Here is a 17,001-nt window from a genome sequence, read left to right as displayed (position 1 = left end):
ACCTGTACTTTATCACTTTTTTCCTTTTTTTTTTGGTCATCAAGTTTTTGACCCCTTTCTAGGCGACTGGTGGTACTTGGATATTGCCATATCCTAAAAGTGGTACAATGGGTGAAAAGGTTGAAAAGCCCTGGCTTAGAGGATTGTTTTTCAGGAGCCTCTGCCCTCTTTCCTGTTCACTGGCAGCTAAATGCTTACCTGTGCTAAGTATTTTATCAGCAACCTTTTGCAGGAAGGAGGGAATCTGTTGCTGGACAATGGTATATCTTTGATCCCAGTACTTATCATTATAGTCCTCCTGGATCTTTTCCTTTTGGAGTTCATGTTCCTCCACCATGAATTCACTATAAAATTAAAAGAAACGAATGTTTGGGTGTGATGAAGAACAGCAGTGGGGAAGGGTGGGGGTGGGGGGGAGGGCAGAAGGGGGAAAGGAGAAATCAGAATACAAAGGTGGAAAAGGATTTTTGTTTTTCCAGTGTGTTATACTCTGGTTACTCTGACAGCCCTAACACACCACTTCCATCAGTGCAAAGAATTTTACCTCGCCTCCCAACAATACCACAAATGATATCCAGAAGAAAAAAGAGCACAATTCCACCGGGTACCTATAAGGATCGTTGATGATGCCTCTGTAGATCCATTTCTCCAATATTTCAAAGTATGGAACACTGGCAGCTTTGGTTAAATAGAGGCACAGCTCCTGGGCTTGACTGTCCCCTGTATAATTGAATGTTTTGTCATGGAGTAGGCTGAGGGTTGAACCTCCCATGCATTCGCCCTTGTCTATCGAAGTAGCTGGGGAAAAAAAAGATGCAATTTTAAAAACCTCACTGTGAAAAAAATGCAGTTATCTGTTGAACCCATCACTCAACCAGCAGAAGATCCTTTATCTGTTGAAAGAATCTGCGGCTCACACAGATTTTTTTGCATAAAGTCCACTTGAACGAATATTCAACTGCAACACTGCTCATCTACTAAACATGACAATTTCAAAAAGACTCACCGAGCTTAATTAGCTGCATGCTGAAAAACATTAAATACAACTCTCAGATGCCACAATGCAATTTTAAAAATCTCTGAATGAGTGGGAATAATTTAACTAGCAGAATAAAAGACAGTCAAACTGATGCTATCCAAGTACATGTATACATTGTCCTTGATTTACAATGAATTGCCTAATGACTGTTTAAAGTTACGGCAGACATCCTCAGACTACTTATGACCTGTTTCTGCAGTTATGATGGCCGCATACTCCCACGGCTCAATTATGGTTGTAAGTCAAGGATTACCTGTAAAAGTGATTATTGAGCTATAAGTGAACAGCTCAAATTAAGCATGTTAATTATAATAACTAAAATTATAATAAGAATTATAGTCTCAAGCCAGCTTACAAGAGAGTACAAATGCACAATCTCATAAACCAGCAGTTTTAACCCCCTGGCTGAAGTATGGAGTCAAAGCATGATTCCTTCCAGTTCTGAAATTTTAGGTCTCTAGCAGATCTAAGTATGCTTTCTGGCTTTATCCAATGTATATATTTTAACCCTTGTTGAGATATTTTTCTTTGGAAGTAAAGGTGCAATGGAAGGACCCTGTATTTGAAGAACAGGTATTATTTTAGTTACTAAAAATAGTCATTGGATTAGGATTTTGCTTTAGATAATTAACTGAAGAAGAGAAATGCGGGCAGAAAAAATTCCATCTGATTTACTAAAAAAACCTGGCCACCCTACATAGATAGATAAATGCTGAAAGATGGTCTAGCAGAAAATATTTCCCATCACCCCAATAAATCAAAGAAAAAAAAAGAATTTCTCACCAAGAGAAGCCAAGATTTCCATGGTCCTCATTGTGGGCTGGATATAAAACCAAAGCTTCTGCAATGAGAGGAGTCCTTGGCGCTGGAGATGTTCCAGTTGGGTTATCAGGATCATGTACTCTTTAATAAGGGTCCTCATTGCTGCTGCCAATGCATGATTTACTTGTCCGTATTCAAAGGAAGATTTCTCTTCTACAAACCTGCAACGATCCATGCTTTTTGTCAATCAATATATATAAGAATAAACGGTAGGCTGGTTTACTAACTGAAACAAGACCCTGGCTTTCTAGAGTAATTGTCAACCTTGCAATGAACTTGGCCAAAGCCATTTTCCTTGTTTCTGTTTGCCACAAGATGGGGGGGGGGGGAATGGAAAGTTTTCTATTAGACTAAACAGTTTTCTGTCCTGTGGGAACCAAGGTCATTTCTGTTTCCCTCAGCTGGGAAGGATGATCCTAGTGTTAGAAAGCCCACCTGGAAGTATTATTGGGAAACGTAGTTGATTGCATAGCCAGTGGGGTGGGAACTGTAACTTTGTATTACTGTTGCTTTTGGGATGGGTTTTTAGTCTTGGTTTCACTTTTGACCGTGCTGATACTTTGTATCCAATAAGCATGTTCTTAGAGGAAATCTCAAGCCTCGGAGTTCTGTTCTAATTGGTCTCATTTATCAGAACCATGATAGTAGTTGCAAGAAGGCATAGAAGAAATGGATGCTCAGATTGGTCTCCCCTAGTGACATTTCAAGAAAACTGCTGGTACCTGGATATTATGGAGTAGCTTGCAGCGACAGGGAGGATTCTAGTGACCAGTTCCTTAACTGACATATCTAGATTGGGATCCACTAGAAAAGTACGATTATCTCGACCAACAAGGGGTTGTGCTGTGATGTATCTGCCGTCCACACCTATCAAAACATACAGCAAGTCTTCTACAACTGCAGACTCTTGGGCTGCCAATGGTAATGTACCTGATGGGGAAATCAAAGAGATATGTTATTTTGGAGAAGGGAATACGTTCAGGCTTCTGGAGGATCAAGATTTTTTTTATTATAAAGGCATCCAATTAAGATACAAAAAGAATTTTCCCTGAATAACGTACACACATTAATTAACATCTCTAACTTTACATCCCAGTTCCTTTGAGGTACACTAGCAGAAACTGGATGTTACTAATATACAGGCTGAATGTTTAAATGCTAATGAAAGACTTCAGCCAAACAACAGATTGGTGTTGTGTTTCATGATTAGATGGTCTCTTACAATCCACCACTTTTACCCACCTATTGGCACAGTTGTATCTGTACTTAAACTAGAGCTAGAGAGAAAGTCTCCAATAAGAGCTGGTCTTTCATACACCCAGGAAGGGAATGACGGGATAGGCTGGCCAGAGTTTTTCTTGTTCTGCTTTTCTCGGAGTGCTTTTCGTACAAGTTCAAGAGGCTGCCAAAGAAAAAAAGAGACATGAGCATTCTGTGAGTGAAATGCCTACCAAACTAATAAGAAAGAAGCCTTTTGCCACACAAAGAGATGAGACAAATTGGTCTTTGTCACAGCAGGATAAAATATTTTTAGCAACTGATTTACTGCAGGGCCAAATAAATAAATAAATAAATAAAAAGAGAGTGATATAATCCATCTCTACTTGAATAGACAAAGCATTTCTTAACCCTCCACCCCACCCAACCAGTTAATTTCATCCAGTCTATATTACCTTCACATTCCACAATGAGCTTAAAAGTTGTACATATAACATTGCTTAGTCCACTCTAAGCATCCACAACTTCAGTACTAGCCTGAAGTGCCAGGCTAGTTTATATGGGAAGAATCATTCCTCAAGCCATTCATGTCTGGCATTTAGCGATTCAGGGCTTTAAAAATCAGCATCAAGATATTGAACTGGGTTCAGGTATGAGTTAGTGGCCAGGACAGTTAACAGAGTACTAGATAAGTAAGTAACTTGTAAGAAACATTTCAGGGTTATTTTGAGTAACTAAAGTTACCATGGGATTGCCTATGCATAACATATTGCAGTATCCACCCAATAATTTACTAGAGTATGTATGTTCCCTGTGATTCCTTATAACATTTGATAAATATATAATATTAAATAACCCCAATTTTTGTTTTTTGACAGGGAATATGTTTTTCATTCACAATTTATTCATTGTTTCTATTACAAAGATAGGTTTTAGCAATTATTTTATTTGCAATCTCCGACATCACCTTCCAACACCAAAATAATTCCACTAGATGTTTTTAGCAATAACCAGTTGACTTTCAAATAGCATTCCACAACTTTCTTAAAGAGAAGCATCTATTGGCAAAAGTGAAAAACGTTAAGTCTGAGAAGAAACTTACAAGTTGCTATTTTTCTCTCTAAAGTAATGATCTTGTTTTTAAAAAAGAGGAAAAAAGCTTCCCCCCTCCAAAGGTTTCAATCTTTCTAAAGGTTTTCTAGTAAGAAGTAAATCACAATTGCTTACTAGAAAAATACATTTCACTCCCTATTTCTCAATAAATATGGAATCATAAAGAATGTGCCTGTGCCCTTTGGATTACATGGCTTATATATAGCAAATAAACAAAGAAAGAATCTCAGAGACCTGCTGTGTGCTGGAGCCAGTTGTCACAGTGCCCAGCTGTTTCCGTAACTCCTCTAGTTCTTGAACAGTCATTTTAGAAGTTGTTGAGGGGACAGAGAAAGCGAGGCTGCTGCTACCACTGTTACTGGCTGCTGCATTTGCTGCAAGTTCTGCCCTTTCCTTTGCATTCTGTTGCAAGTATTGCAAAGTCTAAAATGGTCCAAAAACAAAATTCAGAAATGATGAATGCTTCAAAGTCTTTCTCATGGCACATATACGATTTCCTGATTATTTGCTGAACTTACTAATACTTTTGGCTACCAACATATCTAGGTCTCTACTTGCACTTCTGGCAATTCCCAGAAACCTCTTATGGAATTTGAATATGTATGGCAACATGAATTTTGTACACAATGTATATAGTTAAAATATTCAGCTTTTGGCTCTGTAGCACAAAGCTTTCTTGCCCAAGTGGTCTTGTTTCTAGCTTTATGGTGAGTGCCGGTTAATAACTTTACTCAGCTTCTGAGGCATCCTTGGATAAGATGTCTACTTTAATTTTTTTTAGAATGGCATTTATTCCGTTTGTGCAGAAGATCCCCTATATCATTTAAATGGGTTTTAAGGAAGCATATTTTGGTTGGACTTCAGAAAAAGTTCCTAATGGAAAGAACCATTCAACAATGGAACGGACTATCTTGAGAGATGGTAGATTCTTCTTCTCTAGAGATGTGTAAATAAAGACTTGTTCATTGTCACTTAGCTATGCTATATGATTGGACAGCTGACTGCGGTCTCACTAGATCAGGGGTCTCCAATCTCTTCAGTTCACTGACTCCCTCATGAAGTTTCAGATTCTTCATCCACACCTCAAACATTTATTATATGAAATTTAATAAATACCACTTAACTAATAGTAGTACAAATAATAACAACCACAATGGATAGTTCCATTGACCCGTGAGGGTTGATACTAACCACTTTAGGGAACCTTGGACTCGAAAGGATAATTTCCAATGTCTCTTTTATCCCCTGCATTCTATGATCATCTCCAGTGACATTTCCAATTGAAAAGACCTCCATATTACATTTAGAAGTTATTCTGTACACGGCCTTGGAAAATTAATGTTACTTAACATAGATTTTTATTTTCCTTTGCTGTATTCCTCAGTTCAATACTGTTAGTTTGAGAATGCAAGAGAATTCCCTTTTTCCTTGTTTTCTACTCCTTTCTGCATCCCACTGCACAACTGTGTTTGATCTTGACTTCTTTAATGCTTGGTCTCCTATTCTTAGTCTCCTATTCAACACAACTAACTAAGAAGTAGCATTGTTTTTATATGGGCTTTCTAAAGTAAACCTTCTACCTCTTTGTCTTCTGTAAGCTTGGACAGCAAATACACAAGTGAATCAAGATGTCTTGTGTTCTTCGATTTTAGTTCATCATATTTGTTTAAGAAATCTTCTGGAGTCCGTGAAAACTCTGCAATTTTAACCTAGGAAATAAATGTTATAGTTATTATTTATTTTTTAAATTTTAATTAATTTATATAGCCACCCAATTTGAGCAATGTGACTTTGGGTGGTGTACAAAAACAACCAAAATTAAAAAAAACAATCAACAATAATAGTATTGTTGTTATATATCTATAAACTTCCAGAGTGCTTTTCTACTTAACAAAGTCTGTTTCCTCTGGCATGAAGCAGAACTGCTGGTCAGCTGAACTATGATCCTGTGGTAGCAAGAAAAAGGCTGCTACAGATGTTCCCTCTATGGCTGTATTATATATTCATATCCACCAGGCCAGGGGTAGGCAACCTTGGCTCTTTTATGACTCATGGACTTCAACTTCCAGAATTCCTGAGCCAGCTATGCTGGCTATGCTGGCTCAGGAATTCTGGGAGTTGAAGTCCATGAGTCATAAAAGAGCCAAGGTTGCCTACCCCTGCACCAGGCTATTCCTCTTTGGGGTTAGCAACATTATGCAAAGAAAAGGAATGAAATAGCCAAGAAGTTAAAGTCGTAAGCTAAAGAAACCAACATCACTTACCACATCTCCCCATCTTTCCTCTATCTTGGTGAAAACATCCTTGCTTATCATCATCTCTGTGAATTATTTTGATTCCTACCCTGAGCAGGGGATTGAACTTGATGGGTTAAATGACTCCGCATAACTCTATGAATTTGGATTTACCTGGCTCACTCTGAGATAAAAGGTGGTCAGCAAGGCCAATAAATATGAAATCAACTTCATATTTTGAAGACCAGCAGCTCTTTTAGGCCAGGTGTGAACAGATAAACCCGATAAACCTGGAGGTAGCTGCTGGATTGATGGCAGACTCAATTTCCCTCTCCCCCTCCATCTTTTTGGTTATCATATTAGTGTATTTTTGTGTTTCTTTGTAATTGTTTATTTTATTCTATTATTTTATTTCTGTTTACACTCCTTTTTCTTATTATTGAAAGCCGCCCAGAGTAGCCCCATGGCAAATAGGCGGCAAATAAATTTAACAAATAAACAACGACTAAATAAATAAACCTGCAGTATATTTTTTTCCACTTAGCTCTCCCATCCTGGAAGCAGGGTGGGAGAGGGGAAGCCTTATGAGTCATTGGCACCCAGAGGGCTTTATCTTCAGTTCATCAGAGCTTATGCCGGGGCACTTAACCCTTTTAAAATTGATTACAAAAACAGTTTGACCCTTAAATATTATTATTGTGGAGGAATAGCCGGGCGGACACTCGCAGCTATCAGTGATCATTGTACGGCGTTTAGTTACAAAACATCTGATTCCCTCCTATACAAAAAGGCCTTTTGCTATCAAATTAGATATGCCCGGGTCCGAAAGGGCTCCGCTGCTCCCCGTCTCTCCCCTCCCCGACCGCCTCCCCCCCGTTTCTCCCGGCCGATCCACCTTGGCTCCGAGGGCTGAGGCGGTGGTGGTGAGATAAGGGGCGCGGTTCTTCTGGAGCAGGTCGATGTAGACCTCCGCCCCTTCCCCGCCGCCCCGCACTCGCAGCAGGCTCAGGAGCTCGTTCACGTCGTGATGGATCCGAAACTCGCTCATAATGAATAGAAAGCGGCATTCAGGGCTTCACCAGGGCAGTAACAACAACCCTGCAAGGCAGGGCCACACCGTTAGGGGCAAGGCGGCAAAAGCTCCACCTTTTCTAGCCCGGCCCCCCGGTTTCCCAGCAACCATCCTCCGCATGACCCGGAAGCGGAAGCGCGGGCGTGCTAGTTTCAGGGAGAGAAACCGCGGCGGGAAAGAATGGCTGGAGGGGAGGCAGGTCCTTTCCGTTTCCGCCCCGCCGTGATCCGCTACCCCGCAGACCATCCCTTCTTCGAGGTAGGGCGCCTCCTTGCTCTGCCTTTGCCTTCGGAGCCGGGGTCGGCTTGCCTCGGAAGCGGCCCGCCGCGTTTCTTCCCTGCGTGTGAAGCGATGGCTGTAATCCTGTTCTCTTCCCCTCCAGGACGGCGACGTCCATCGGCATATGTACCTCCAAGGTCTCCTGGAGAACGTCGCGAGGGACACCGAAAGGGCCAGGTAAAGGTTGGGAGAGGTGGCTGTAGAAGTCTTTCCTTCTGTCAGCGCATTGGTGCCGGGGGGTGGTGGTGTCTGGGCTTTTGCCCCCCACCCCTCCCGCCAGAAGTCCGGAATAAAGGCCTCTGTTTCCAAAGGCAGGATGTTTTTAATATTTTTAAGAAGAGACTGGACAGCCCTTTGTCTGAAGTGTTGTAGGGCAGATGGGTCCAACCTTGGGAACTTTGGGATTTGTGAACTTCAATTCCTAGAATTCTGGGAGTTGAAGTCTACCAGTCTTGGAGTTCCAAGGTTGGACACCCCTGATATAGGGTCTCCTGCTTGAGCAGGGGGTTGGACTAGAAGACCTCCGAGGTCCCTTCCAACTCTGATTCTTTTATCTCCTTTCTCCCTCCCTCCCTGACTTCAAGGATGCTCACGCTGTTGCTCCTGCATTATAAAATCTTCAGCAGAAATGAGCTCGTCCATAAGGGAGAGTTACATTAAATGCCTCAAACCCTCTCTCCTTTTAGTATATATAGTCAGGATGATGGGGATAATTCTACTCTATTTACATTGTTCCTTTAAGAATAACAAACCTCCCAAAACAACTTTCAGCCACTGTAAAGATTGTAAATAAAAATGCACTAAATAAATAAACACAACACTTGTAAAATGTCGCAGTTTGGTAAAGACTTGTTTTCTGTTTCCTTGCAGAACCTCTGAATTTCCTTGTCAAATTGGTGGATGCAGCCAGGTTTTCAACACCTTGGAGAGCTATGAGCATCATTACAACATGCTGCACAGGAACGTGTGTTCTTCTTGCAAACGATCCTTCCCTTCAACACATTTGTTAGATGTTCACATTTTGGAGTGGCATGATTCCCTCTTCCAGATAATGGCAGAGAAGCAGAATATGGTAAATGGCCATGAGACCTATAGATAGCCTGCTGTTCAGTAGGTTCAGTACAAATGTAAATCTAATTATATTAACAACTGCAATATTTTTTTGTAATCAAGAATATTACATAACCACAATGTTTTGGTTATAAAAAAATTAAGACCATAAGCAGTGCTTGTAGTTCATTTTTCTCTTGGGTATTGCCCTATGCATAGTTCACTTCATGAACTATTGTTAGCTCTGTCAGCTGCTGACACTAAGACCATCCCCAACCTTGTTACGAGTTGGGAAGATCAAACTTATGTTCTGCTAGTATAGTCATTAACAGTGCACTAGTAACTTCAAGAGCAGAACACAGAATACTGATCAACCTTCTTATTGGTTTTTCTGCCTCTTTGCAGTACCAGTGCTTGGTAGAGAGCTGTCCAGAGAAATTCAAAAGCAGCAAAGACCGCAAAGATCACTTAATCACAGTTCATCAGTATCCATCTGATTTTCGCTTTGATAAATCCCTGAAAGCACAAAGGTAAACATGTAAATGCCTAAAATATATAGCAGAATGTACATCTGAGGTGTTCCTCACTGGTTGTTAGAAATGTTTTGATCTATGGAATTACAGAAAATCTAAAATTCAGAAGATCAGTTCTTAGTTATGATTACTGTTGGTATGATCATTCTGTATTCTTTTTCTTGGAAGAGAAAAAGATAATTATTTTGATTAATTAAATTAGTCTAAGAGAGAATGACTGACCCATAGTCAATGAATGAATTGCTCAATATTGAGATGAATGGCATATACATATAATAAAAATAAATGAATGAGAAATGAATGCAAATATTGGTGCCCCAGGATAATGTTGCAGGATCCAGTCTGGGTCGGTCACTGGGATCAGAGGTTTAGTCTTCCAACCTTTTGGATTTGTGCTGGAGTCCATCGTCAGGGAACTTCTCACTCACCAGAAAGTGAGAGAGAATAAAATAAATGAATTTTATGATAGAATACAGATCCGAACTTAGGTTTCCCTGCTCAAAGGCCAAGCTAAATCACTACCAATAATGTTTTCTGTATGACTGCTTAAAAGCAAAAAAAAGCATCACTAAGGGCAAACATAGATGTTGAAGCCTTTCTACAACGTTCTTGCCATCTGTTTTTCAGTATTTTGACTCTGAGATAAATTTCTGCAATAGGAAAGAGAAAATGAGGCCTTCATCAAAAGAAAGCAACGTGCCAATGGATATGACTGTGGAAGACCCAGAACAATTACATGTTGAGGCCATGGAAACAGGTCCAGATGAGAGTGTAATGGAAAGTGACGTTCAGTCTGAGACTGAGTGTACGGTGGACTCTCCAGCATTTGGAAAATGGCTCTATAGATCAAGGTCGGTGGCTTTGCTTTTTTCAGATGGCTTGGAATCACTTTTGGGTATGAACGTACAACTGTTTGCATGGAAACATCTATCTGTTCAAGAATTAGAATATTTTAGTTCACTGGAGACAAGATAGTATTTATTGTTTATTTGGTTTTTTTGCCTAATGTATATTTTTCAGCAAACTGATGTCGGATTTCTGGAATTCCTGTCCAATCTCATTTGTCATGGGAAATGTCTTAACATAAAGCATGAAACAGTTGATAATTCATTTTCATGATTTGGCTTAAAATCCTACATCCTAATGCCCTGTGGATTTTCACAGCCTTGTTCAATTTTTTTTTATTTCAGAATTGTTGGTATGCATTGCAGCTATTTACTTTTATGTCATTGTGTATGTCTGTTAATTAAATGTTAATACTTCTGAGTGCCAAAATAAACCCAAGAATTGTTCAGCTTCTGAGATATTAGTTACAGTTTTTTTGTTGGTATGAAATTGCTACTCAGTTCTGGTAATGATTGGTAGAATTTGCTAATTTGGAAACTATCAAAAATCTGATAACCAGCCAATCTGTATTTAATTGGTATAATTTAATAATTTGAATGAATAATTTCCTTGAAGACTCACTGTTTTTATTTTTTACTACTCAGAGGACGAACTTCACAATATCAGAAATGTTTAAGAGAATTTAAATATGCTCAAATGACAAATAGTTCAAGGAAAGAATTAATTTCTTCTTTTAGCTAATTGCTGACCAAAGGGAGGGGGGGGAATCTGCATGATGTGAAGTATCTTTTTCCTCTATAGGTTTGCATACTGTAACTAGTATTGTGTTTGAACTATAGAAGACTATAGAATTGTTTGGAAATATAAGAAACTTTTCAGAACCGGGCCATGGAAATGGTGGGCGCGTGCACACACATGCCCATTTGCATGAGCAGCGAGTGGACCGTGCATGCACGGGCTTCATTTGTGCGAGCGGCAGGCGCGTGCGACCGCCGTGTGCACAAATGGAGCTTCTTGTATGTGGGACCATCCCTTCTCTCCCTGCCCCTGCTGGTCCACAAAGCCGAAAAGGTTGGGGAACTCTGCTTTAGGATGACTTGTTAGCCTGTATTCATTTGTTTATTATATTACTATAGACAAGCCAGGGTGCACTCTTTTTGCATTTTGTCTTTCAGAATTCCGCCCGCTATTTGTTTTGGGCAAGGGGCTACCCGGGTCTTCAAAGGCAGAAAAAAGAAAAGTTGAATATGACAACCAGGAGGAATTTCATCAGCAGAAAAGTGCCTTTAAAAAAAAAAAAGTTGATAACACTTTTATTTCAGTTCTTAGAAGTATTCCTAGTTTTAGGCACCCCTTCTCAATTTCTGCACAACATCCTCCACATGGCTCAAATTCAGAAAAAACCCCACTACGGTATGTATATATTCTACTCTACTATACTGTAGCATAGTAAGGAACATTATACACAGAGTCCTTTACATATACAATATTTCCCATGGTAATAGATACATGACATCAAGTCAACTCCCAGAAAAGGGCCTACGACTTAATAGACATTGAGAGAAGAGATGGCAGGAAGGTAAAACTTTACCCTGCTAACAGTGCCCGAATGCTTCTCCATTCAAGCTGAGGCAGAAATTATGTAAGAGCGCCTTGGAGCAAGATTTTCTTCTTCTTCTCTTGTTCTCTGATGGCTCCATTACGTACACGAAGATGGCAGTGTTAGCTTTTCAACTTCTTCAACCAACTTCTTGAGATAGTCTGAGTTGCTGAAGAAGTATATGTAGAGTTTGCGCACCGTCTTCTGGAAGTGGCCCTGCGGATTTTTGTTTTGGGTCTTTTAAGTCGATCAGGGCGTCCGTTAGAATTTCAAAGAATTTAGCTTGTGTGATGTTAAGTTGCTCCAGAGGTTCTGACAATTCTTTCGACTGAGCTAGGTTCTAATCCAGGGCTTCCTTGGGAGTGCGGGCTTGGTCGTGTTCTTTAACTTGTGTCAGCTGAGCTTGGTGGAGGGCATGCTGCATAGTGCAGTTCTCTGAAGAGAGAGGAGCCCCCATGTTTACTGTGAACATTGAATTCAACAGGACTTTGAATAAAGCAGTTGTTTCCAAGGTAAGGGCTATGTCTCTTATTGAAGATCGTGATTAAGGAGAAATCTTCCCCTGAAGTTTAAAAGTCCAGCACCAAAAGAAGTGGAAACAGCCTCCGAGCCGCAGGGAAGAACCAATCTCTGAGCCTCCCGAAGCCTCCAGACGCGCTTCCAAAAGCAGCCCAAGAGGGAAACCGAGGCGGATCCATCCCTAGCTTGCCAGCATCAGCAGAAAAGTGCCTTAAAACTAGAGCAAAACTCTGGCTTCATTTACTAGGAAGTCAGGGAAATGAACAGAGGCAAAGCTAGTTAAATATTGGAACTGATTCCTGCCCTTCCAAATGGAGGTATTTTAGTAGGAGCTGCAAAGGCTGCTTCTGACTTGTTTGTTGTAGGCCAACTCCATTTAAAATGTCAGAAATAAAGGTAAGGGTTTCTCCTGTCCAATCATATCTGACTTTGGGGAGTGGTGCTCATGTCTGTTTCCTAGCTGAGGGGAGCCAGTGTTGTCCAAAGATGCTTCCGTGGTCATGTGGCTAGCATGACTATACACTCTGGTGCTTGGAAATTTGTTACCTTCCCATCAAAGTAGTACCTATTTATCTACTCACATTTGCCTGCTTTCGAACTACTGGGTTGGCAGGAGCTGGGGCAAGAATAACCACTAGGCCTCTATCTCCCCTACATAGCCCAGGTCTATTTCTAGAACATTTCAAAGTATAGGGGGTGGAACTGTTATGATAATAATAAAGCATCTGTGCTTTGGTACAACTATCCTGATCTTTACACGAATCTTGTAAAGTAGGCTGTCATGTTACTAAATAACAGATAATATCAGACAGTTTAGGAGTTACAGATGCATTGGGAATAGTTGGGTTCAGATTTAATTCTATTGTGCCTGAATGGGCATAAACTTATTTGAAATGCTTCTAAGTAGTTAATTTTGCATTGTTTTTGAGAATTTTTTTGCTGTAAGGTTGTCTTTTTACTTTTTATTTATTTATATTCCACCTTTATTATCTTTACAATTAACTCAAGATGGCGAACATATCCAACATGTGTTTTTCCTCCCCCCCAACAACCCCATGAGGTGGATTGAGCTGAGAGAAATGACTGGCCCACGGTCCTCCAACTGACCTTCATGGCTAAGATGTGACTAGAACTCACAGTTGCTCAGTTTTTATCCTGGTGCCTTAACTACTTGACAAATCTGATGCTCAGATACGACTTAGATATGATTTAGATTTAGATATTTTAGATAGGACTGCTACTGTCACCAATATACGTCAAAAACCCTTCAAAGCAACAATTGGCTGACAAATACAAAAAGTGTTTGCCTGCCTGTGTCTGCAATACAGGTAATGCTCAACTTACAACAGTTTGTTTAGTGACTCTTCAAAGTTACAATGGCAGTAAAATGTGACTTATGACCATTTTTCAAAGTTACAGTCTTTGCAGCGATCCCTATGATTATGTGATCCAAATTCAGATGCTTGGCAGCTGACTCATATTTATGACCATTGCTGTATCCCAAGGTCATGTGATCTCCTTTTGGGACGTTCTGACAAGCAGTCAATGGAGAAGCCACATTCATTTAACAACTGGGTTACTAACTTACAAATTGTAGTAATTCACTTAACAGATGTCTCACTTAACAACAGAAATTTTGGGAGAAGACAGTCTTGCACTAATCCAGATCATGAGTCAAGTAGGAGCTTAAAAGTGGAACTTTGAACTGCAACTGGCAACCAATGCAACTCTCATTCTAGCAAACTAGGAGGCACCCATGGTTGAGCCTCTGCCTCGTGATGTAGTTTTCAAAGGCAGCTGCATATTGTGTGAGTTGCAATAATTAAATAAAAAATGATCTGGATATGAGTAACTGTGAGTGGGTCTTTTGATCTAGTCTGGTTGTGACAGCTAGATAGAATTATACAAAGTAGATTCTAAGAACACCTCCAGATTAAAAGATGGGAGTACAGCCCACCTTGAACTAAAGATGGCTTAGCTTCCAAACCTACTTCCACTTTGTCTTGGTGGGATTAAGACTGAATCTGTTTCTTCCCATCCAGACCTTTATAGCCTCCGCCAAGAATAATGCCTCAACCATATTTTCTATGTAACTCTGGATAGAATGTAGTCTCATGGGAAATGTATTTGGCTCCAACTCTGGTTGCCTCATGGAAGCAGCTGAAAATGGAGCTCTTCCACAGGGCATCTGAGATGTAAAATGTTGTATACTTCATTGTACGTTTTTGTAATTTTGATTTCTATTGCTACTTACTTGTCTTGAGCTGCAAGAGTTGGCTCATGATTGTGACTTGTTTGATTTTGAAAAGCAGTGTTGGCATATCAGCGGGATAGTAATGGTAAGACATAAAAATTATTTCTTCCCTGTAGCCTGGCCTCCTTGTCTCTTTGTCCCCTTGCCTAAGTATATGAGTTAGAATATTTACTACAAAAAGGTCACAGTTTGGGATAAATCTTTTCATTGGCTCATTCGCCCCAGTTCAAATCCTATCGGGCATTAAGGATTTTTGTTGCCACATTCTGCACACTGAACTGCACTTTTATTTATTAGAATGAGATGAGATTTTGAGCTCTTTGTAATTGTTTGGTTTTTTCACCTTGAGCTCTTTGGTCTTCTGTACAAACTGGGCCCCACTTGAAACTCTAAAATTAGGAGCAAGTTCCATCACCAGTTGTACTACTGATTATTGCTGAGGGTCTGTTATTTAAATCTTTGTGTTAGGACACAGTTTGACACCCCCGTGTTAGGAGAACTGCTCACTCTATTGTTTTCTTTTTGATGATTTAGTACTGAAGAGTGAGCAGTGGGAAGTTCCCTTATCTCTTGACCACTAAATTTGCTCAGGTGTTATTGGGGATAGATTTTGTCTGAAGACATTTGAATATCAAAAGATCTGTCTGCTAGATTATGTTATCTTCACACTTGTTGACATACTCAAAGTCCAGGTATATTGTGATTTTAAAAGGTTTGTATCCCTTAATATTTTGTCTTTTGTAGAAATAGAGAAAACCATAAAGAAAGAAGGCTGTTCTTTATGATCATTTGTTTCATCTCAGAGGCAGGCAGGAACAATACAGATAATTCCAAATTCCCACGATTCTAAAATACAAGAAAAGTAGAATGTTTAATATAGTCTAAAACGTGCTTGATTTGCAAATCAATCGATCAATAACATACTTGATTAAATTTGTTAAAAATATTTCTGTAAATAATATTTTTGCTTGGCAATGGAATGATAAACCAGGAACTATGCACCTGAAAGGCATAGGCTGGAAAGTGTGAATTTATTAAGTTTCTGTCTTTTATTGGATAGGCCGATAGGGCATTCTAAACTAATACAGCACTGCGGAGGAAGCATGTTTCCAATATGATTTTCTTACTTTTTGTTTTATTAAATAGGTATAGAGAAGCAACTCGCAGCTATTGAAGAGATGTTGCTTGAGTTTTTGAGTTTTTCAGTCATTTTAAGTAGGAATAGGCAGACCACGGGCTGTACGTGATGCGGCACCATGAAATTATGCTGTTGAATTTGGGCAATGTTTCAACTTGTTTTAAGGCTTGTGAGAAGCTTTTGAGGGATCCTTATGCCCACCTTCATCTCCAGGCCCCAAAATAGATTAAAAACGTCAGTCGTTGATTCACAGTTCTGGTGACATCAGAGTAAATCATCAAATAGCCTTCAAAAAATTGGCAGTCTTTATGTTGTGGCCTTCTTTCTTTCAAGTGTTGCCTTCTCTTCAAAAGCACCAGAATTTTCAACTGAGCTAATTAAAATGCCTTTCATGGGGAGTCTCATATTCTAGTACTCTAGTCAGGAAGCTACAAGAACATATAGTGACTAGATAATGCCTGAGCAGATTGTGAACCACAAGGAGCCAAGAAGAAAGTACTTCCTATTGAAGAAACCCTTTAGCCTCTAGTAATGTGTTCTATCTAAAGTGGATCCTGTCTAAAACAGGTTCTCATTTCCTGAGGTGTTCATGATTCAAAAAAACCTACAGGACAATGTGATTTTTTATGCACTACTGTACATATTTCTCATCATCGAGATGATTGTAGATGAGCATCAGGAGCCTAGAATCTTTAAATGTAAAAAATTTAAGAAATCAAAACCCGTATGGGTTTGGAGTATTTTGTGTCTGTATTACACATTCTATGTTTTATTCCTTCATGTAAGCCACCAATAACAGAAATAAGCTAAAATATATCAGAGTAAAACATGTACTTTTGGACGGTAACATCACAAATTATATTTCTCTCCTTTTTTCTCTCCTATGTTGAGGAGGACAAATTTCCCTTTGCTTTTTCTTCTGCCTTAGGGTGAAATGGTTGAGGAGGTGCCTATCTTCAATAAGACCCAGATTCAAGGCAATGGGGTATCTGGGAGTTACAAGTAACTGCACACAATGAAATAGCTTGTACAAATGCTTACAAGTGAACCAAGAGAAAAACATGCCTAGAGCGAATTAACAGGTCTGGAGAAAAGAGAAATATGGCAAAAAGAGCAGCAGGTTTTTCTCTTCCTTATTGCTTTGTAGAAGACATAGTGCTTTGCCCATAAATAATGCAATTTCTAAGTACCCTCAAGGTACCAAAAAGACAGACTGTTATCTTCACACACTGACAAAGTAGCCTAATGCATCTCTGATAGAAGTTATTGCTCTTCAGTCAACAG

The 17,001-nt window shown here is 39.7% G+C and overlaps 2 protein-coding genes across 2 annotated transcripts in view; one reads left to right on the top strand and one right to left on the bottom strand.

The window, feature by feature from the left end:
• Positions 1-7,527, bottom strand: part of TUBGCP2 (tubulin gamma complex associated protein 2) — a 15,973-nt gene extending 8,446 nt beyond the window's left edge. The window contains exons 1-8 of the mRNA XM_015809961.1: positions 7,322-7,527; positions 5,773-5,901; positions 4,427-4,615; positions 3,104-3,263; positions 2,584-2,791; positions 1,823-2,022; positions 609-798; positions 199-344 (exon numbers count right to left, since the gene is read on the bottom strand). Coding sequence (XP_015665447.1) covers positions 199-344; positions 609-798; positions 1,823-2,022; positions 2,584-2,791; positions 3,104-3,263; positions 4,427-4,615; positions 5,773-5,901; positions 7,322-7,474 — 1,375 coding nt within the window. The 5' untranslated portion in view covers positions 7,475-7,527. The remainder of the gene's footprint in view (positions 1-198; positions 345-608; positions 799-1,822; positions 2,023-2,583; positions 2,792-3,103; positions 3,264-4,426; positions 4,616-5,772; positions 5,902-7,321) is intronic.
• A 125-nt stretch (positions 7,528-7,652) lies between these two features.
• Positions 7,653-11,500, top strand: ZNF511 (zinc finger protein 511). Its single transcript, XM_029282963.1, has 6 exons — positions 7,653-7,756; positions 7,881-7,954; positions 8,648-8,849; positions 9,233-9,357; positions 10,020-10,163; positions 11,352-11,500. The coding sequence occupies exons 1-6, from the start codon at positions 7,679-7,681 to the stop codon at positions 11,449-11,451; spliced, it is 723 nt and encodes a 240-aa protein (XP_029138796.1). The 5' UTR covers positions 7,653-7,678; the 3' UTR covers positions 11,452-11,500.
• The last annotated feature ends 5,501 nt before the right edge of the window (positions 11,501-17,001 follow it).

Source organism: Protobothrops mucrosquamatus, unplaced genomic scaffold (genome assembly GCF_001527695.2).
Source record: "Protobothrops mucrosquamatus isolate PMUCROS unplaced genomic scaffold, P.Mucros_1.0 scaffold6, whole genome shotgun sequence".
NCBI lineage: Eukaryota > Metazoa > Chordata > Lepidosauria > Squamata > Viperidae > Protobothrops > Protobothrops mucrosquamatus.
The sequence above is the reverse complement of the archived record's forward strand: the minus strand, read 5'-3'. Positions and strand labels throughout refer to the sequence as shown.